Source organism: Ranitomeya variabilis, chromosome 7 (assembly GCF_051348905.1).
Source record: "Ranitomeya variabilis isolate aRanVar5 chromosome 7, aRanVar5.hap1, whole genome shotgun sequence".
Lineage (NCBI taxonomy): Eukaryota > Metazoa > Chordata > Amphibia > Anura > Dendrobatidae > Ranitomeya > Ranitomeya variabilis.
Window position 1 is genome coordinate 197,607,775 of NC_135238.1, and position 21,605 is coordinate 197,629,379.

Below are 21,605 nucleotides of genomic sequence, written 5' to 3' on the forward strand. Positions count from 1 at the left end.
TATTATCCAGAAAAATTAAGGCAGCACTCCAATAGAAAAAATAAATGTGATTTATTGGCCCATATGCGATGTTTCAGTCCAGGATGTGGACCTTTCTCAAGCCAGTGCTGGTGCTGCTTTTTGTTTTCTATCTATCTATCTATCTATCTATCTATCTATCTATCTATCTATCTTTACACATTTAACGCCTAAACATGTCATTTGTATTCTATTCTTTATTCTATTCTAGTACTTGTCACACTGATGGTACATATGACCGGAACACAGATAATACACATATACATGTACACACGTACATACTTATGCCACACGGATGGTGTCACAATGACACACGGATGGCACACGGACATGGACTGTGCTAACAGAGGCAACTATCTGTCTGTTGTACTCGATGCCAGTCATTGACCGCTCGTGCCAGAGACAGGGTGGGACTACTGGTGTCATGCTGATTGACAGCCGATTCTCCGCTGCCTAAATGGGGGAAGCTGCTGTCAATCAGCATGCCAGCAGAAGTCCTGGTCTGTAAACAGGAAGAGAAGCTGCTGTTCTGTTGACATGGAGCAGCTGAATCTCTGGCAGGAGCGGTCAATGACTTGCACCAGGTATAAGAGAAAGGTAGCTTCCTCTTTTAGGAACTACATATCTCTTTTTAAGTCACGGATATCACCTTTAAAGAGATGCCTCCTCTTCATCAGCTGTGCTTCTGTGCTGTTTGATTGGTGGTGGAGCAGCAGCACACAGCATATGATTAGCATGAAGAGCTCATCCATCCCTCCAGGAGCTACCAGGGGACCAGAAAAAGGAGCATCTGTATTTAGAAAAAAAATTGCCTTGGACGTTACCCCACAAAACCCCTTGCTTTAGTCTCCAGACCTCAGGTGCCTAGTGGCAAATATGGGACTGCATTTAGGACATTTGTGGCATATCACTAGGATATGCCATATATCTCTGACAGATGTGTGTTCATCCTAAAGGTAATTGTCCATAAGGGGCAGGATGGGTGATAAATGTCTGATCACTGGGGTCCCATTGCTAGGACTTGTACCCCTCACTAGAACAGGAGAACTTCTCACAGCATGACTGCCATGTGGAGGAACCTGATGGAATGGCAGCAGAGCATGTGCCCTACAGCTCTGCTCATAGTCTATGGGGTTGACTATAACATCCAAGTACTGTTCTTGGCCATCAGTCCCAATGGTCTTGACTGGAGTGGAGCACTCATAATCAGCTGCCGATGCAATCAGTGTTCTCCTCTCTGTTATCATGCAGTGAGAAGAACGCAGGGCTCTGGGTGATAAATGTTTATTTTTTCTTATGCATTGCTGGGTCATTTTACAAAGTTTCACAGTCCTGGTAATGATGACTTCTTGGGTTCCAATATTAACCTTAGTGTCCTACTGTGTTGCATATAAAGAAATGTAAGGCTAAGTTCACACTAGCGTTGTGCGCCGCTGCGTCGGCGACGCAACGCACAACGCACGCAAAAACGCGGCAAAACGCACGCAAAAACGCTGCGTTTTGCGACGCATGCGTCGGTTTTTGCCGAAAATCGGACGCAAGAAAAATGCAACTTGTTGCGTTTTCTTGGTCCGACGCTTGCGGCAAAAAAGACGCATGTGTGGCACAACGCAACAAAAAAAAACGCATGCATCCCCCATGTTAAGTATAGGGGGCGCATGACGCATGCGTCGCCGCTGCGTCGCCGACGCAAACCCGACGCACATTAGCTTAACGCTAATGTGAACGTAGCCTAACTACTGGTGCAAGCAGTGCGAGCAAGATACAAAATACTGATAGTTTTATTACAGGCTTCTCTGTATATATATATATATATATATGTGATTTGTTATGTTGTTTGTCTTTGCTAGGTCATGCAGATGTACCTGCCATTTTGTGGGATTGCCATATCCAATGCACAACTTTTTGCTGCCTCAAGAAAAGAGTACGACAGAAGCAGGGTGAGTATCTAGACATCCCGCTACTTGTAACTGTAGACTGCAAATAAGGAAGGAGGAACTTAAAGTGTTTATCCGGGATCGTATAATTTTTATTCCTATGGGCCTAAAACTAACAGGCAGGTAGTTGCTAACCGAGGAGGCCTGTCTGCTTTTCCCAGCACCAGCTCAGATCGGTCACCTTCTGCTCCTGCCGACAATTCAGCTGCTCAACGTCAACAGAAGCAGCTCTTCTTCTGGGCTGGTCTGTCAATGGGATGCTATTGCTGGAGTTATGCTGATTGATACCTGGCTCCCTGCAGTTAGGCAGCGGGGAGTCGACAGTCAATCAGCATGACTTCGACAATCAGTCATGCTGATTGACTCAGAAGCTGCAGAATCACCAGCAGGAATGGTCTTTGATAACACCTTTAATTGGCTCAAAAATAGTGTGGTACCAAATTGTACAGGAAAATGGGAAATTATGTTTGATTTCTAAATATTAAAGAAGAAGCCATGAAGAAACAGGAGCAGAAACCCCATGGTTAAAGGCTTGGGGCAGGAGTGAGGTTGTGAGCAGCGCACCTGACACTTTCACCCTGGGGTTCCTGCAAGAGTCATGTGTCTTCAACATTTTCCAAGGCATATAGAACCCGACTGGGGCTTGCAACAGTTTTAGCCAAGAAGGTGAATGAACCACCCACAAAGAAGTGTGGACTACCCATTCCACCAACCTATCCTGTGTCAGCTACTATTATTTTGTGGTGTTGCCCTATGAGATCTTTGTACCTCTTTTTTTTCTTTTTTAACTTCACTACCTCAAGGAAGAAGTCATACATTTGGGAATTTTCCTTAAAATTAATATTCTTTTTTCTTTTTACTAATAAATAGATGATCTTCTTGATTATATTTGAAGTCTGCTATATACAGCATCTATGATTATGAAGGCATAACCCCCAGCTACTTCCTATACATTGCTGACACTTCTAATAAGTCCATCTCTTGACTTACAAGATTTACATGACCCCAGGCTTTTCAAGCCTTTGGCGACCACTATCTTGCTTTACCAACCCGTGAACATTTACAGAAATTGAGATTACGTTGGACAGTCCATGTCCATATTTTTATGGCAATGCAGCTTTTCAATTAATTCCAAGGGTAGTCTATGACATAAATTAGGCCCAAGCATTTTTCCTGTGAATACAGACGAGATATTCATTAAATTACGTCATGTTAATTTCTAGTGACATTTTCACATTTTCTCGCACAAAAATAGAATAATGCAATGTGTAATTCAGTTACTTCTAGACCTTAATATTGTTCTATCAGCTTCAGTGACGCATTTCATCATGTCATGCAGGCTTTGCTGGAGGTGGTGAATGACCTGTTTGAGGAACAAACAGACCTGGAGAAAGTTGTCAAGAAAATTATGCATCGGGCTCAGACGTTGCTGAAGTGTGAACGCTGCTCTGTGCTGCTTCTGGAGGACATTGAGTCACCAGTGAGTTGTCTTCCAAACTCGAAGCATTAAGAATTTATGCCTTGCGATTGTACAAAGAGGACAAATAGCATTTTTGTATTTATAACTTGCTGAACACTTTGATCTCTGCTTCCTTCCACTTCTTTACCACTCACTGGATCATTAGGAAAATCCATTTAAAGAAATGCACATAATGCTTGCTCCAGTGACTGAAAGGGAATCTGTCACCAGTTTTTGTTTTATTTTTTAAAGTAAGATGATGTATGGGGCGAGACACTGATTCCAGTGATGTGTGACTTGCTGGTCTATATGAATAGAATCACTGTTTTATCTGCTGCAGTACTACCAGTTCTCTGAATGCTGAACGCTGTATAACCCCGCCCACACCACTGATTGGCATCTTTCTGTGTAGACTGTGCATTGGGAGAAAGCTGCCAATCATTGGTGGGGCGGGGCTACAGAGAGCAGTTGACTAGGAGGCACGAGACACCTAGTTCTGTAATGAGAATCTCCTGCTTATAAAACACTGATTTTATTGAAACAGCAACACACAGCTTAGTATGTGACACGTCACTGGAATCAGGTTCTCAGACCCTACATTATGCTGCTGTCAGATTTCATAGCAAAAACCTACTGACAGATTCCCTTTAATGATAATCCCAGTAGAAAGGAATCCTTTTCAACTGTGAAACGCACACATGCCAAGTTGAAAATAATCTTGTATATTACAAGACTGCAACACATCTGTAAGGCATCTTACCAACAGCAATGAGAAATTTTGCAAAGTCACTGTAAGACAGTACGCTATATTACAGAATATACATATTTAACAATTTTTTTTTAAAGAAAAATCATATAGATATGTATACAGTCATGGGCAAAAGTGTTAGCACCCTTGAAATTGTTCCAGAAAATGAGTTATTTCTCCCAGAAAATTATTGCAATTACACGTTTTCTTATACGTATATTTATTTCCTTTGTGTGTATTGTAACAACACAAAAAAAACTGAGAAAAAAAATGCAAATAGGACAAAATTTCACACAAAACCCCCAAAATGTGCCGGACAAAATTGTTGGCACCCTCAACTTCATATTTGGTTGCTCTGCTCACCATTTGGAATTAGGAACTTCAACTGTAGTGTCCCAGCACCTCCTCCTATCTGTTGCAAAATATGTCCAAAGTGTAAAGGTGTATACTATAGGAAGTGTGGATTAAACCCGCGCTGCCGCAATAATGATGAGGTTCCAGTTGATAGTAGAATTAAAACGGTGGTTTATTCAACGCGTTTCAGGGCTCCTATGGCCCCTTCTTCGGGAATTACCACATACAACATATGGTATGTTGTATGTGGTTATTCCTGAAGAAGGGGCCATAAGAGCCCTGAAACGCATTGAATAAACCACTCTTTTAATTCTACTATCAACTGGAACCTCATCATTATTGCGGCAGCGCGGATTTAATCCACACTTCCTATAGTATACTGCTTCATATGGTTGGTGACCGGCCTGTGGATCTGCGACCGCCAAAATCTTCACATGCCTGCTTTTGGTTTCACCAGGTGAGCGACTTTCTTGGTGATCCCTCCATTCTTTTTGTGAGATAAGACCCCTATTTGCGCTTTGTGTCTCCCTTTTCCCTTCAAATATCAAAGTGTAAAGGTGCAAGAGTTTGGTGACATGACACTCTCAGCTTGGTTTCCTGAGGAAGCCTCTAGAAGCTGCTGAGGTAAAAGTCGAGGAAGAGTTCCTATCTTTTCTGTGAGGAGTGACGTGAGGAGAGATCAACTTCCTTGGCTGTTCTTCCTTTAGCTTAGGTCCCGCTTCCCTTAATCTTCTATCGGCCAGGAAACTGCCACAGTCTACACCAGGAGGGCATCTTAAATTTCAATCTTCATAGAGGCAGAAGAGATAGACCTGTACAAGGGCTCTTCTGCTACACTCCACGCCTTTAATGGTTCTGCCAACGTGACTGCCTCATGTTCTACTGCATCTTCTACTGTACTCCCTGCGACAGGGAACCGTATCAGGACTTAATCATGAGTAAGCAGTGAACACTATTTCCACAGTGAACCAAACTGTGTAGGCCAATCCTTGGTAGTAATATACAGTGGGTACAGAAAGTATTCAGACCCTTTTACATTTTTCACTCTTTGTTTCATTGCAGCCATTTGGTAAATTCAAAAAAGTTCATTCTTTTTCTCATTATTGTACAATCTGCACTGTTGTGAATTCCGTTCTCGGGCTCCCTCCTGTGGTCATGAGTGGTACTTTGTGAGTTCTGTTCTTGGGCTCCCTCTGGTGGCTTTGAGTGTTACGGCTGGGCTGTAGCTGGACTCCAGCTGCCTCGTTTCCTGCAAGGCTTGCTGCCTATTTAACTCCACCTGGACCTTTACTTGTTGCCTGCTGTCGTTGTATTCAGTACTGGTTCAGATCTCTCTGGGACTTCCCTTGTGACCTGTCTCCTCGTGGAGAAGCTAAGTTTATTCTAGTCTATATTTGCTCATTGCTATTTGAAAATGTTTCTCAGTATATGATGAGTTCAGTCCAGCTTGCTTATATGCTATTTGATTGCTAGCTGGAAGCTCTGGGGTGCGGAGTTGCGCCCCTCACATCATGAGTCGGTGTGGGGGTCTTTTTGTATTCTCTGCGTGGATAATTTTTGTAGTATTTTATACTGACCGCACAGATTCCTTGCTATCCTCTTACTATTTAGTTATTAGCGGGCCTCATTTGCTAAAACCTATTTTCATTTCTATGTTTGTGTTTTCCTCTTAACTCACCGTCATTATTTGTGGGGGCTGCTCTCACTTTAGGGAAGATTTCTCTGAGGCAAGTGAGGCTTTGTTTCTCTCTAGGGGTAGCTAGTTTCTCAGGCTGTGCAGAGGCGTCTAGGCCGAGTTAGGAACGCTCCACGGCTGCCTATAGTGTGTGTTGATAGGATCAGGATTGCGGTCAGTAAAGTCCCCACATCCCCAGAGCTTGTCCTATGTTTTGGTTTACCTATCAGGTCAGTTCATGTGTTCTTACCACCAGAACCATAACAGTACAGCAGGCCAGTAAAGCGTTAATGCATCGCAAAAGAGGGATAAGAGAAGCTCTGAGGTTTTTTTTTTCCTCTGCAGTGTGTTTAGCCTCTCTCCTCCCCTTAATCTCTGGGTGGTTCAGGACTCAGATGCAGATATGGACATTCAAGGTCTGTCCTCTTGTGTGGATCAGCTCGCTACAAGGATACAAAGCATTCAGGATTATGTAATTCACAGTCCTATGTCAGAACCTAAAATACCAATTCCTGAGCTGTTCTCTGGAGATAGGTCTAGGTTTTTGAATTTCAAAAATAATTGCAAATTGTTTCTTTCTCTGAGACCTTGTTCCTCTGGTGACCCTGCTCACCAAGTTAAAATTATTATTTCTTTGTTACGTGGTGACCCTCAAGATTGGGCATTCTCCCTGGCGCCAGGAGATCCTGCATTGCTAAATGTGGATGCGTTTTTTCTGGTGCTTGGATTGCTTTATGAGGAACCTAATCTAGTGGACCAGGCAGAAAAGATTTTGCTGGCTCTCTCTCAGGGTCAGGATGAAGCAGAGGTTTACTGTCAGAAGTTTAGGAAGTGGTCTGTGCTCACTCAGTGGAATGAGTGTGCCCTGTGTTGTGAATTTACTTTTTGGCTCCCTCTAGTGGCTACTAGTGATTTGACTCTGGGTTTGTCAGTCATTCCTTTTATGCTCACCTGGGTCGTTAGGTCAGGGGTGTTGCTATATAAGCTCCCTGGACCTTCAGTTCAATGCCTGGCAACGTTGATATCAGAGCTAATCTGTAGTGCTCTTGTCTACTGATCCTGGTTCCTGCTTGATTAAGCTAAGTCTGCTTTTTTGCTTTTTGCAATTCGTTATTGTTTGCATTTTTTGTCCAGCTTGTATATTATCTGTATCCTGACCTTGCTGGAAGCTCTAGGGCGGCTGGTGTTCTCCCCCCGGGCCGTTAGACGGTTCGGGGGTTCTTGAATCTCCAGCGTGGATTTTTATAGGGTTTTTGTTGACCATATAAGTTATCTTACTATATTCTGCTATTAGTAAGTGGGCCTCTCTGTGCTAAACCTAGTTCATCTCTGTGTTTGTCATTTCCTCTTACCTCACCGTTATTATTTGTGGGGGGCTTGTATCCTACTTTTGGGGTCCTTTCTCTGGAGGCAAGAGAGGTCTTTGTTTTCCTCTTCTAGGGGTAGTTAGCTCTCCGGCTGGCGCGAGACATCTAGCGACCAACGTAGGCATGTTCCCCGGCTACTTCTAGGGTTGGCGTTAGGAGTAGATATATGGTCAACCCAGTTACCACTGCCCTATGAGCTGGATTTTTGTACTTTGCAGACTTGCTGATATCTCTGAGACCCTCGCCATTGGGGTCATAACAGCCCTGGCAGCGATTTTCAGAAAGGGTCTTTCTGAAGCCCTTAAGGATGTTATGGTGGGGTTCCCCACGCCTGCGGGTCTGAATGAGTCAATATCTTTGGCCCTTCAGATTGATCGGCGTTTGCGGGAGCGCAAACCTGTGCACCATCTGGCGGTGTTTTCTGAACAGAAGCCTGAGTCTATGCAATGTGACAGGATTCTGACCAGAATTGAACGGCAAAAGCACAGATGTCAGAATGGGTTGTGCTTTTACTGTGGTGACTCCACTCATGTTATCTCTGACTGTTCTAAGCGCACAAAAAGGTTCGCTAAGTCTGTCACCATTGGTACGGTACAGCCTAAATTCATTTTGTCTGTTACTTTGATTTGCTCTCTGTCATCCTACTCTGTTATGGCTTTTGTGGATTCAGGCGCTGCCCTGAATTTGATGGATTTGTCATTTGCCAGGCGCTGTGGTTTTGTCTTGGAGCCATTGCAATTCCCTATTCCACTAAAGGGAATTGATGCTACGCCATTGGCCAAGAATAATCCTCAGTACTGGACTCAAGTGACTATGTGCATGACTCCTGCACATCAGGAGGTTATTCGCTTTCTGGTGTTACATAATTTGCATGATGTTGTCATGTTGGGTCTGCCATGGCTGCAGGTTCATAATCCAGTCCTGGATTGGAAAGCAATGTCTGTGTCAAGTTGGGGTTGTCAAGGGGTACATGGCGATGTTCCTTTGGTGTCAATTGCTTCTTCTACTCCTTCTGAAGTCCCTGAATTTTTGTCGGATTACCAGGATGTATTTGATGAGCCCAAATCCAGTGCCCTACCTCCTCATGGGGATTGTGATTGTGCTATAAATTTGATTCCTGGTAGTAAGTTCCCTAAGGGTCGACTTTTTAATTTATCTGTACCAGAACATACCACTATGCGGACTTATATAAAGGAGTCTTTGGAGAAAGGGCATATTCGTCCATCCTCGTCACCTTTGGGTGCAGGGTTCTTTTTTGTGGCCAAGAAGGATGGTTCTCTGAGACCCTGTATAGATTATCGCCTTCTAAATAAAATCACGGTCAAATTCCAGTACCCTTTGCCTCTGCTGTCCGATCTGTTTGCTCAGATTAGGGGGGCTAGTTGGTTCACCAAGATAGATCTTCGAGGAGCTTATAATCTTGTGCGTATAAAGCAGGGCGATGAATGGAAAACAGCATTTAATACGCCCGAAGGTCATTTTGAGTACTTGGTGATGCCTTTTGGGCTTTCTAATGCCCCTTCCGTGTTTCAGTCCTTCATGCACGACATCTTCCGAGAGTATCTGGATAGATTTATGATTGTGTACCTGGATGATATTTTGGTCTTTTCTGATGATTGGGAGTCTCATGTGAAGCAGGTCAGGATGGTGTTTCAGGTCCTGCGTGCCAATGCCTTGTTTGTGAAGGGCTCTAAATGTCTCTTTGGAGTCCAGAAGGTTTCCTTTTTGGGCTTCATTTTTTCCCCTTCTACTATCGAGATGGATCCAGTTAAAGTCCAGGCCATCTATGACTGGACTCAACCTACCTCGGTGAAGAGTCTTCAGAAGTTCTTGGGCTTTGCTAATTTTTACCGTCGCTTCATCACTAATTTTTCTAGTGTGGTTAAACCTTTGACGGATTTGATTAGAAAGGGTGCTGATGTGACGAATTGGTCTTCTGTGGCCATTGAGGCCTTTCAGGAGCTGAAATGTCGGTTTTCTTCGGCTCCTGTCTTGCATCAGCCTGATGTCTCTCTTCCCTTTCAGGTCGAGGTTGATGCTTCTGAGATTGGAGCAGGGGCTGTCTTGTCACAGAGAAGCTCTGATGGCTCGGTGATGAGACCATGTGCTTTCTTTTCTAGAAAGTTTTCGCCTGCCGAGCGGAATTATGATGTTGGTAATCGGGAGTTGTTGGCAATGAAGTGGGCATTCGAGGAGTGGCGACATTGGCTTGAGGGAGCCAAGCACCGCGTGGTGGTCTTGACGGATCACAAGAATTTGATTTATCTCGAGTCTGCCAAGCGGTTAAATCCTAGACAAGCTCGTTGGTCGCTGTTTTTTTCCCGTTTTGATTTCGTGATTTCGTACCTTCCGGGCTCAAAGAATGTGAAGGCTGATGCCCTTTCTAGGAGTTTTGTGCCTGACTCTCCGGGAGTTTCTGAGCCGGCTGGTATCCTCAGAGAGGGGGTGATTTTGTCTGCCATCTCCCCTGATTTGCGGCGGGTGCTGCAGGAATTTCAGGCCGATAGACCTGACCGTTGTCCACCGGAGAGACTGTTTGTCCCGGATAGATGGACCAGTAGAGTTATTTCCGAGGTTCATTCTTCGGTGTTGGCGGGTCATCCTGGGATTTTTGGTACCAGGGATCTGATGGCCAGATCCTTTTGGTGGCCTTCCTTGTCGTGGGATGTGCGTTTCTTTGTGCAGTCCTGTGGGATTTGTGCTCGGGCTAAGCCTTGCTGTTCTCGTGCCAGCGGTTTGCTTTTGCCTTTGCCTGTCCCGAAGAGGCCTTGGACGCACATTTCCATGGATTTTATTTCGGATCTTCCAGTCTCTCAGAGGATGTCTGTCATCTGGGTGGTTTGTGATCGTTTTTCTAAAATGGTCCATTTGGTGCCCTTGCCTAAGTTGCCCTCCTCCTCTGATTTGGTTCCGCTGTTTTTTCAGAATGTGGTTCGTTTGCATGGTATTCCGGAGAACATTGTGTCTGACAGAGGATCCCAGTTTGTGTCCAGATTTTGGCGGTCCTTTTGTGCTAAGATGGGCATTGATTTGTCGTTTTCTTCGGCCTTCCATCCTCAGACAAATGGCCAAACTGAACGAACTAATCAGACCTTGGAAGCTTATCTGAGATGTTTTGTTTCGGCTGATCAGGATGATTGGGTGACTTTTTTGCCATTGGCTGAGTTCGCCCTCAATAATCGGGCTAGTTCTGCTACTTTGGTTTCGCCTTTTTTTTGTAATTCTGGTTTTCATCCTCGTTTTTCCTCAGGTCAGGTTGAGCCTTCTAACTGTCCTGGGGTGGATTCTGTGGTGGATAGGTTGCAGCAGATTTGGAACCACGTAGTGGACAATTTGACGTTGTCACAGGAGAAGGCTCAGCGCTTTGCTAATCGCCATCGCTGTGTGGGTCCCCGACTTCGTGTGGGGGATTTGGTATGGTTGTCATCTCGTTACGTTCCTATGAAGGTTTCCTCTCCTAAGTTTAAACCTCGTTTCATCGGTCCTTATAAGATTTCAGAAATCCTCAATCCTGTGTCATTTCGTTTGGACCTCCCAGCATCTTTTGCCATTCATAATGTGTTCCATAGGTCATTGTTGCGGAGGTATGTGGTGCCTGTGGTTCGTTCTGTTGATCCTCCTGCTCCGGTGTTGGTCGAGGGAGAATTGGAGTATGTGGTGGAGAAGATCTTGGATTCTCGTATTTCGAGACGGAAGCTTCAGTACTTGGTTAAATGGAAGGGCTATGGTCAGGAGGATAATTCCTGGGTTGTTGCCTCTGATGTCCATGCTGCCGATTTGGTTCGTGCCTTTCATTTGGCTCGTCCTGATCGGCCTGGGGGCTCTGGTGAGGGTTCGGTGACCCCTCCTCAAGGGGGGGTACTGTTGTGAATTCCGTTCTCGGGCTCCCTCCTGTGGTCATGAGTGGTACTTTGTGAGTTCTGTTCTTGGGCTCCCTCTGGTGGCTTTGAGTGTTACGGCTGGGCTGTAGCTGGACTCCAGCTGCTTCGTTTCCTGCAAGGCTTGCTGCCTATTTAACTCCACCTGGACCTTTACTTGTTGCCTGCTGTCGTTGTATTCAGTACTGGCTCAGATCTCTCTGGGCCTTCCCTTGTGACCTGTCTCCTCGTGGAGAAGCTAAGTTCATTCTAGTCTATTTTTGCTCATTGCTATTTGAAAATGTTTCTCAGTATATGATGAGTTCAGTCCAGCTTGCTTATATGCTATTTGATTGCTAGCTGGAAGCTCTGGGGTGCGGAGTTGCGCCCCTCACATCGTTAGTCGGTGTGGGGGTCTTTTTGTATTCTCTGCGTGGATAATTTTTGTAGTATTTTATACTGACCGCACAGATTCCTTGCTATCCTCTTACTATTTAGTTATTAGCGGGCCTCATTTGCTAAAACCTATTTTCATTTCTATGTTTGTGTTTTCCTCTTAACTCACCGTCATTATTTGTGGGGGCTGCTCTCACTTTGGGGAAGATTTCTCTGAGGCAAGTGAGGCTTTGTTTCTCTCTAGGGGTAGCTAGTTTCTCAGGCTGTGCAGAGGCGTCTAGGCCGAGTTAGGAACGCTCCACGGCTGCCTATAGTGTGTGTTGATAGGATCAGGATTGCGGTCAGTAAAGTCCCCACATCCCCAGAGCTTGTCCTATGTTTTGGTTTACCTATCAGGTCAGTTCATGTGTTCTTACCACCAGAACCATAACACTACACCCCATCTTGACTGAAAAAAACAGAAATGGAGACATTTTTGCAAATTTATTAAAAAAGAAAAACTGAAATATCACATAGTCATAAGTACACACTGTAACTGAAGGACTGTGTGAATTAAGATCATAACCCGGTATATAACCGGCAGTCAGCCAATCACTTTAGTTAAGCAATTAACTGAGAAGATTCCTTCTTAAACGGGATGATGACCATCTCTCTTGCTACCTAGAATTTCCAGCTTGTATGAAGGACTGTGATACCATCTCTATGAACTGTGTATTGTAAAGTGAATACAGTAAAGACTCCCTTTTGATTACATTAATACCCTTGTCAGCATTCATCCTTGAAACTGCAAACACACTAAGAGGCTGTAAGGGTTCAGTGTGAGGGACACAGGGCTAGCATGCCACAACGCTGCCTGGGACATTCCTAATTTCTTTATTTTTGGCCGGCCCTGGCACCTATAACGTCTAGTTCCCCCCTGGGCACTGCAAACTCAATCTCTTCGTACTGTATAACCATCACTGAGGTTCTTACACCTCACAGCTGTAATTTTCGACCACTCTTCTTTTGCAAACTGCTCCAAGGTCTCTCATATTTGAAGGCGCCTTCTCCCAACTGCAGTTTTAACATCTCTCCAAAGGTGTTCAATGCAATGTAGATCTGGGCTCATTGCTTCCACTTCAGAACCCTCCAGCACTTTGTTTTCATCCATTTCAGGGTGATTTTGAAGTATTTTTGGTGTCATTGTGCTGCTGGAAGACACATGATCTAGGATGAAAATTCAGCTTTCTGACACTGGGCACTACATTGCAACCCAAAATCCTTTGGTTATCTTCAGATTTCATGATGTCATTAACACAGTGAACGCACCCAGTATCAGAGGCAGCAAAACAACCCCAAAACATCTTTAAACCTCCAACACATTTGACTGTAGATATTGTGTTCTTTTCTTTGTAGGCATCATTTTGTTTTTGGTAAACAGTAGAATGATGTGCTTTACCAAAAAGCTCTATTTTGGTCTCCTCTGTCCACAAGATGCTTTCCCAGAAGGATTTTGTCTTACACACATACATTTTGGCACACTGCAGTCTACCATTTTTAAGTCTCTGTGTCAGCAGTGGGGTCCTCCTGGGTCTCCTGCCATAGCGTTTCATTTCATTGAAATGTCGACAGATAGTTCACGCTGACTCTGATGCACCCTGAACCTGCAGGACAGTTTGAATTTCTTTGGAAATTGATTGGGGCTGCTTATCCACTATCCAGACTATCATAGGCAGCAAAGTGGCTCAGTGGTTAGCACTGTTGCTTTGCAGCGCTGGTGTCCTGGGTTCAAATCCCACCAAGGACAACATCTGCAGGGGGTTTCTCTCCGTGTCTGTGTGGGTTTCCTCCGAGTTTTCCAGTTTCCTCCCACATGCCAAGGACACGTCCATGTCCAGGGAGATTAGCTAAAGTGCCATGGGTTGCAAACTTCTTGATTATGTTGCACATCGTGGACAAAGGAACATAAGATTTCTGGAGATAGACTTGTAATATTGAGATTGGTGATATTTTTCAACAATTTTGGTTCTCAAGTCCTGAGACAGTTCTCTTCTCCTCTCTCTGTTCTTCATGCTTAGTGTGGCACACACAGACACACAATGCCAAGATTGAGTCAACTTCTACCTTTTCTATCTGGTTTCAGGTGTGACTTTCATATTTCCCACACCTGTTACTTGCCACAGGTGAGTTTGAACGAGCATCACATACTTGAAACAAAGTTGTTTACCTATAATCTTGGAAAGGTGCCAATAATTTAGTCCACCCCATTTTTGAGGTTTTGTATGAAATTAGATCCACTTTGCCTTTTTTTTCTATGCTTTTTGTGTTGTTCCAATATACACAAAGGAAATAAACATTTGCATAACAAAACATGCATAATTGCTATCAATTTCTTGGAGAAAAACTTCATTTTTTGGAACAATTTCAAGGTTGCCAACACTTTCGGCCATGACTGTATATATACAGTGGGTGAAATAAGTGTTCAATACGTCACCAATTTTCTACGCAAATATATTTATTTCTAAAGGTGGTACTGACATGAAATTCTCACCAGAGGTCGCTAACAATTCATACAATCCACACAAAGAATTTAAACTATAGATGTTCATAAATTAAGTTATGTGTAATATTGAGAAATGACACAGGAATAAAGTATTGGACACACCTTCTGAAATGTATTTAATACTTTCTATAAAAGCCTTTGATGGTGATGAAACTTCAAGATGCCTCCTGTATGGAGAAACTAGTCGCAGGCATTGCTCAGGTATGATTTTGACCCATTCTTCCACACAAACACTCTTCAAATCCTGATGGTTCCTTCTATGAACTCTGCTCTTTACTACCTTACCTTCCATAAATGTTCTATTGGATTCAGGTCCGGTCTTTCTAGCTGCTTTATTTTCTTTTTCTCTGAAACAAGTGAGAGTTTCCTTGGCTGTGTGTTTGGGATCATTGTCTTACTGAATTGTCCACCCTCATTTCATCTTCTTCATCGTGGTTTATGGCAGCAGATTTTTATCAAGAATGCCGCAGTACATTTGTCCATTCATCCTTCCTTCAATTACAGTATATGAAGTTTGGCAGAGTCGTATGCTGAAAAACATTCCCACACCATGATGCTCCCACCTCCAAACTTCACTGCTGGTAGGGTCTTTTGGGGGGTAATGTGCAGTGGCTTTTGGCCGCCAAACATGGTGTGTATTATGGCATCCAAAGAGTTCAATTTTGGTCTCATCTGACTAGACTATATTCTCCCAGCATTTCACCGGCATGTCTAAATGTTGTTGAGCAAACTTTAAATGCGCTTGCACATGCTTTTTGTTCAGCAGTGTAGCCTTTCGTGGTGGGCGTGCATACAGGCCGTGGAGGTTGACTGAATTACTTATAGTTTTCTTCCAAACAATTTGTCCTGCTGATTCCAGGTCTTTCTGTAGCTTTCCACCGGTGGTCCTTGGTTCTTGCACAACTCTCCTGATAATTGTTTTCACCCCTCTGTCTAAAATCTTGTACCTGGTCTTGGTCCATTTATGTTAAAAAAAATTTCTTTCCACTTCTGGGTTATGGCCTGAACTGTGCTCACTGGAACATTCAGTAGTTTAGAAATTGTTCTGTAACCAATGCCATCAGTATGTTTTGCAACCATAAGGTTGTGAAGGTCTTGAGACAGCTCACTGGTTTTACCCATCATGAGATGTTTCTTGTACGGCACCTTGGTAATGAGACCTTTTTATAGATCATCTTAAACAGCTGATGCTGTTTTTTACTAAGTGGCAGCCTTGCTTTCCAATTACTGATAGATTTCAGCTGTTGTCATGATTACTGCTTTTTGCAGCTCTTTCTTCATGTGTTCAATACTTTTTCCCTGTGTGATTTCCCATTATTACACATAACTTAATTTATGGACATCTATGGTTTGATTTCTTTGCCTGTGTGGATTGGATGGGTTGTTACTGACATTTGGTGAGAATTTCAGGTCAATAGCAATTTTAGAAATATATTTACTTAGAAAATTGGTAACATCTCATTTTACTTGCTGTATATATTAATAGTATTTATAATATAAATTACTAATTAATTGTATTTATAATATACCTGTAAAATTGGAAAATAAAATTAAAAAAAATCCAAAACTTAATGTATCCTTTAAATCTCCAAAATTTGGCTGAGCCCAATAAACATGCATTGGATAAGGATAGTTTTTGACCAAAGAAGGAGGTGAATGGCCAGTAAGTTCTGTCGTAACTCCTAGCAGCAAACTGTAAATGATTGCACCCCCAATGTAAAGTTTGCGTTTCCCATTCTGACTATTTAACCCATTACAATGATGAAGGCATGATTAAAATACAACACCATGTGAGCTTAATTAAAGGGAATCTGTCACCAGGTTGTTGCTATGTAATCTGAGAGCAGCATGATGTAGGGACCGAAATCCTGATTCCAGCAATATATCACTTGCTGGTCTGCACACTGACATTTTGATACAATCCTTGTTTTCTCTGCTGCAGATCTAGCAGTGCTAAAATGCTCAGCTCTATTTAACTCCGCCCACACCACTGATTGGCTGCTTTCTGTGTACACTGTGAAGAAAGCTGCCAACCAGTGGTGGGGGCGGGGTTACATAGAGCAGTTGACTACTAGGCATGAGACAACTAGTCCTGTGTTGATAATCGCCTTCTGATAAAACACTGATTTTATTGAAACTGCAACAAGTAGCTTAGTAGGTGACACATTAGAAGAATCAGGGTCTCTGTCCCTATATCATGCTGCTCTCAGATTATATAGCAACAAACACCCTGACAGTTCCCTTTAAAGGATGACTCCTGTCTTAATAAATGACAGTGGAGGTCCCACCTCTGATCTTAGGAGTTACAGGAACTCAGTGGTGGTTTAGCCTTGTGTTTCTTTCACTATATTTGGTTTCTAGGAACAGGGAACTGCAGAACAGCCCCATTCAAGTGAATGGAGGCATCTGCAGTTTACTGGCTGGAAGAACCGCTGTACAGGAAAAAATAAAGGGTTCCACAGTTTAAATCCCAATTTATCATAAAGTGATGACATAACCTAGCAATTTGCCAACACCAAAAATGGCTAATAGTCTTGCACATGGCCATACTAGGATGTTACATTTTTGGAACAGACAACAAATTCATGTGCAAAATTGATCAAGTGCATCAGTTATCCAAATGGACACAGAGGGGCTGCATTGGTTATTATGGTGTCCATCTGGGTTCTGTTTGGCGTCTTTGTAACCCCTTAACGACCGCCGATACGCCTTTTAACGGCGGCCGCTAAGGGTACTTAAACCACAGCGCCGTTAATTAACGGCGCTGTGGAAAAAGTGAATAGCGCCCCCCCAGAGTCGGATTTTCTCTGGGGTCTCGGTTGCCGAGGGTAGCCGAGACCCCAGAGAACATGATTCGGGGGTTTTTTACCGACCCCCGAGTTGCGATCGCCGGTAATTAACCGTTTACCGGCGGTCGCAACAAAAAAAAAAAAAACGCGATGTGCCGTTTAATTTCTCTGTCCTCCGATGTGATCGCACATCGGAGGACAGAGAAATAGGGTCCCCGATGGCCTCCGGTAGCCCCCCAATACTCACCTATCTCCCTCGGTGCTCCTCGTGGGTCCCCATGGGCGCCGCCATCTTTTTTCCGGGAAAAAATGGCGGGCGCACGCGCAGTATGTCCGCCGCCCGGCACCCGGAAGATCTTTGGGGTCTCGGCTGCCGGGGGTAGCCGAGACCCCAAAGAACATGATCGGGGTCGGTTTGCACCGACCCCTGTTTTGCGATCGCCAGTAATTAACAGTTTACCGGCGACCGCAAAAAAAAAAAAAGCGATCTGTATTTCTCTGTCCTCTGATGTGATCACACATCAGAGGACAGAGAAATAGGGGGATTCGGGGACCCTAACATACTCACCCGGTGTCCCTGGGTCCTCTTCTGTCTTCTCCTGCCAGCCGGCTTTTTCCTTATGGCGGGCGCATGCGCAGTGCGCCCGCCATCTGCTGCCATCTGCCGGCCGGCAGGAGAAGACGAGTTGGAGCTAAAATTAGGGCTAGGGTTAGGGTTAGGGTTAGGGTTAGAGTTAGGGCTAGGGTTAGGGTTAGGGTTAGGGTTAGGGTTAGGGCTAGGGTTAGGGTTAGGGTTAGGGCTAGGGTTAGGGCTAGGGTTAGGGCTAGAGTTAGGGTTAGGGTTAGGGCTAGGGTTAGGGTTGGGGCTAAATTTAGGGTTAGGGTTAGGGCTAGGGTTAGGGTTAGGCTACTTTCACACTAGCGTTTTTTGGCTTCAGTCGCAATGCGTCGGAGAAAAAACGCATCCTGCAAAAGTGCTTGCAGGATGCGTTTTTTCTCCATTGGCTTGCATTAGCGACGCATTGTGACGGATTGCCACATGTCGCATCCGTCGTGCGACGGATGCGTCGTGCTTTGGCGGACTGTCGGCACAAAAAAAGCTACATGTAACTTTTTTGTGCGACGTGTCCGCCATTTCCGACCGCGCATGCGCGGCCGGAACTCCGCCCCCGCCTCCCCTCACAATGGGGCAGCGGATGCGTTGAAAAAACAGCATCCGCTGCACCCATTGTGCGGTGCTTACAACGCTAGCGTCGGTACGTCGGCCCGGCACACTGCGATGGGCCGAGTACGACGCTAGTGTGAAAGTAGCCTTAGGCTTCTATCACACTTGCGTCGGTACGGGGCGGTCGCAATGCGTCGGCCCGACGTACCGACGCACGTTGTGAAAATTGTGCACAACGTGGGCAGCGGATGCAGTTTTTCAACGCATCCGCTGCCCAGTCTATGTCCTGGGGAGGAGGGGGCAGAGTTACGGCCACGCATGCGCGGAAATGGCGGACGCGACGTACAAAAAAAAGGTTACATTGAACTTTTTTTGTGACGACGGGGCTAAAGTTATGGTTAGGGATGGGGCTAAAGTTAGGGTTAGGGTTGGGGCTAAAGTTAGGGTTAGAGTTGGGATTAGGGTTTGGATTAGGGTTGGGATTAGGGTTACGTTTGGGATTAGGGTTAGGGGTGTGTTGGATTTAGGGTTTTGATTAGGGTTATGGTTAGGGTTGAGATTAGGGCTGTTTTGGGGTTAGGGTTGTGATTATCGTTAGGGTTGTGATTAGGATTATGGATCGGGTTAAGATTAGGGTTAGGGGTGTGTTGGAGTTAGGGTTGGAGTTATAATTTGGGGGTTTCCACTGTTTAGGTACATCAGGGGGGTCTCCAAACACGACAGCCAATTTTGCGCTAAAAAAGTCAAATGGTGCTCCCTCCCTTCTGAGCTCTGCCGTGCGCCCAAACAGTGGTTTACCCCCACATATGGGGCATCAGCGTACTCGGGATAAATTGGACAACAACTTTTGGGGTCCAATTTCTCCTGTTACCCTTGTGAAAATAAAAACTTGGGGGCTAAAAATCTTTTTTGTGGGAAAATTTTTTTTATTTTTTATTTTCACTACTCTGCATTATAAACTTCTGTGAAGCACTTGAGCATTCAAAGTTCTCACCACATATCTAGATAAGTTCTTTAGGGGGTCTAGTTTCCAAAATTTGGTCACTTGTGGGGGGTTTCTACTGTTTAGGTACATCAGGGGCTCTGCAAACGCAACATAACACCCACAGACAATTCTATCAAAGTCTGAATTCCAAAATGGCGCTCCTCTTCCGAGCTCTGCCGTGCGCCCAAACAGTGGTTTACCCCCACATATTGGGTACCAGCATACTCAGGACAAATTGGACAACAACTTTTGGGGTCCAATTTCTCCTGTTACCCTTGTGAAAATAAAAACTTGGGGGCTAAAAATATTTTTTGTGGGAAAAAAAATATTTTTTTATTTTCACTACTCTGCATTATAAACTTCTGTGAAGCACTTGAGCATTCAAAGTTCTCACCACATATCTAGATAAGTTCCTTAGGGGGTCTAGTTTCCAAAATTTGGTCACTTGTGGGGGGTTTCTACTGTTTAGGTACATCAGGGGCTCTGCAAACGCAACATAACACCCACAGACAATTCTATCAAAGTCTGAATTCCAAAATGGCGCTCCATCTCTTCCGAGCTCTGCCGTGCGCCCAAACAGTGGTTTACCCCCACATATTGGGTACCAGCATACTCAGGACAAATTGGACAACAACTTTTGGGGTCCAATTTCTCTTGTTACCCTTGTGAAAATAAAAATTTTGGGGCTAAAAAAATCTTTTTTGTGGGAAAAAAAAATATTTTTTATTTTCACTACTATGCATTATAAACTTCTGTGAAGCACTTGGGCATTCAAAGTTCTCACCACATATCTAGATAAGTTCCTTGGGGGGTCTATTTTCCAAAATGGGGTCACTTGTTGGGAGTTTCTACTGTTTAGGTACATTAGGGGTCTGCAAACGCAACATAACGCCCGCAGACAATTCTATCAAAGTCTGCATTCCAAAATGGCGCTCCTTCCCTTCCGAGCTCTGCCGTGCGCCCACGCAGTGGTTTACCCCCCACATATGGGGTACCAGCATACTCAGGACAAATTGGACAACAACTTTTGGGGTCCAATTTCTCTTGTTACCCTTGTGAAAATAAAAACTTGGGGGCTAAAAAATCTTTATTGTTAAAAAAAATATATTTTTTATTTTCACGACTCTGCATTATAAACTTTTGTGATGCACTTGGGCATTCAAAGTTCTCACTACACATCTAGATAAGTTCCATGGGGGGTCTAGTTTCCAAAATGGGGTCACTTTTGGGGGGTTTCTACTGTTTAGGCACATCAGGGGCTCTCCAAACGCGACATGGTGTCCGATCTCAATTCCAGTCAATTTTGCATTGAAAAGTCAAATGGCGCTCCTTTGCTTCCGAGCTCAGCCATGCACCCAAACAGTGGTTTACCCCCACATACGGGGTGTCAGCGTACTCAAGACAAATTGTACAACAACTTCTGGTGTCCATTTTCTCCTGTTACCCTTGGTAAAATAAAAATTTGGAGGCAAAAAGATCATTTTTGTAGAAAAAATGCAATTTTTTTATTTTCACGGCTCTATGTTATAAACTTCTGTGAAGCACCTGGGGGTTTAAAGTGCTCACCACACATCTAGATAAGTTCCTTAAGGGGTCTAGTTTCCAAAATGGTGTCATTTGTGGGGGGTCTCCACTGTTTAGGCACATCAGCGGCTCTCCAAACGTGACATGGCGTCCGATCTCAATTCCAGCCAATTCTACATTGAAAAAGTAAAACGACACTCCTTCTCTTCCAAGCTCTGCGGTGCGCCCAAACAGTGGTTTACCCCCACATATGGGGTATTGACGTACTCAGGAGAAATTGCACAACAACTTTTGTTGTCTAATTTCTCCTGTTACCCTTGTGAAAATAAAAATTTGGGGGCAAAAAGATCATTTTTGTAGAAAAAAATGCGATTTTTTATTTTCACGGCTTTACGTTATAAACTTCTGTGAAGCACATGGGGGTTCAAAGTGCTCACCGAATATCTAGATAAGTTCCTTAAGGGGTCTAGTTTCCAAAATGGTATTACTTGTGGGGGGTTTCCACTGTTTAGGCACATCAGGGGCTCTCCAAACGCGACATGGCATCCGATCTCAATTCCAGCCAATTCTGCATTGAAAAAGTCAAACGGTGCTCCTTCACTTCCAAGCTCTGCAGTGCGCCCAAACAGTGGTTTATCCCCACATATGGGGTATTGACGTACTAAGGAGAAATTGCACAACAACTTTTGTTGTCTAATTTCTCCTGTTACCCTTGTGAAAATAAGAATTTGTGGGCGAAAAAATCATTTTTGTGAAAACAAATGCGATTTTTTATTTTCACGGCTCTAC

At 44.2% G+C, this 21,605-nt stretch overlaps 1 protein-coding gene across 1 annotated transcript in view; it reads left to right on the forward strand.

The window, feature by feature from the left end:
• PDE11A (phosphodiesterase 11A) overlaps positions 1-21,605 on the forward strand; it is a 614,587-nt gene that overhangs the window by 340,502 nt on the left and 252,480 nt on the right. Inside the window, exons 3-4 of the mRNA XM_077272627.1 lie at positions 1,869-1,958; positions 3,295-3,435. Coding sequence (XP_077128742.1) covers positions 1,869-1,958; positions 3,295-3,435 — 231 coding nt within the window. The remainder of the gene's footprint in view (positions 1-1,868; positions 1,959-3,294; positions 3,436-21,605) is intronic.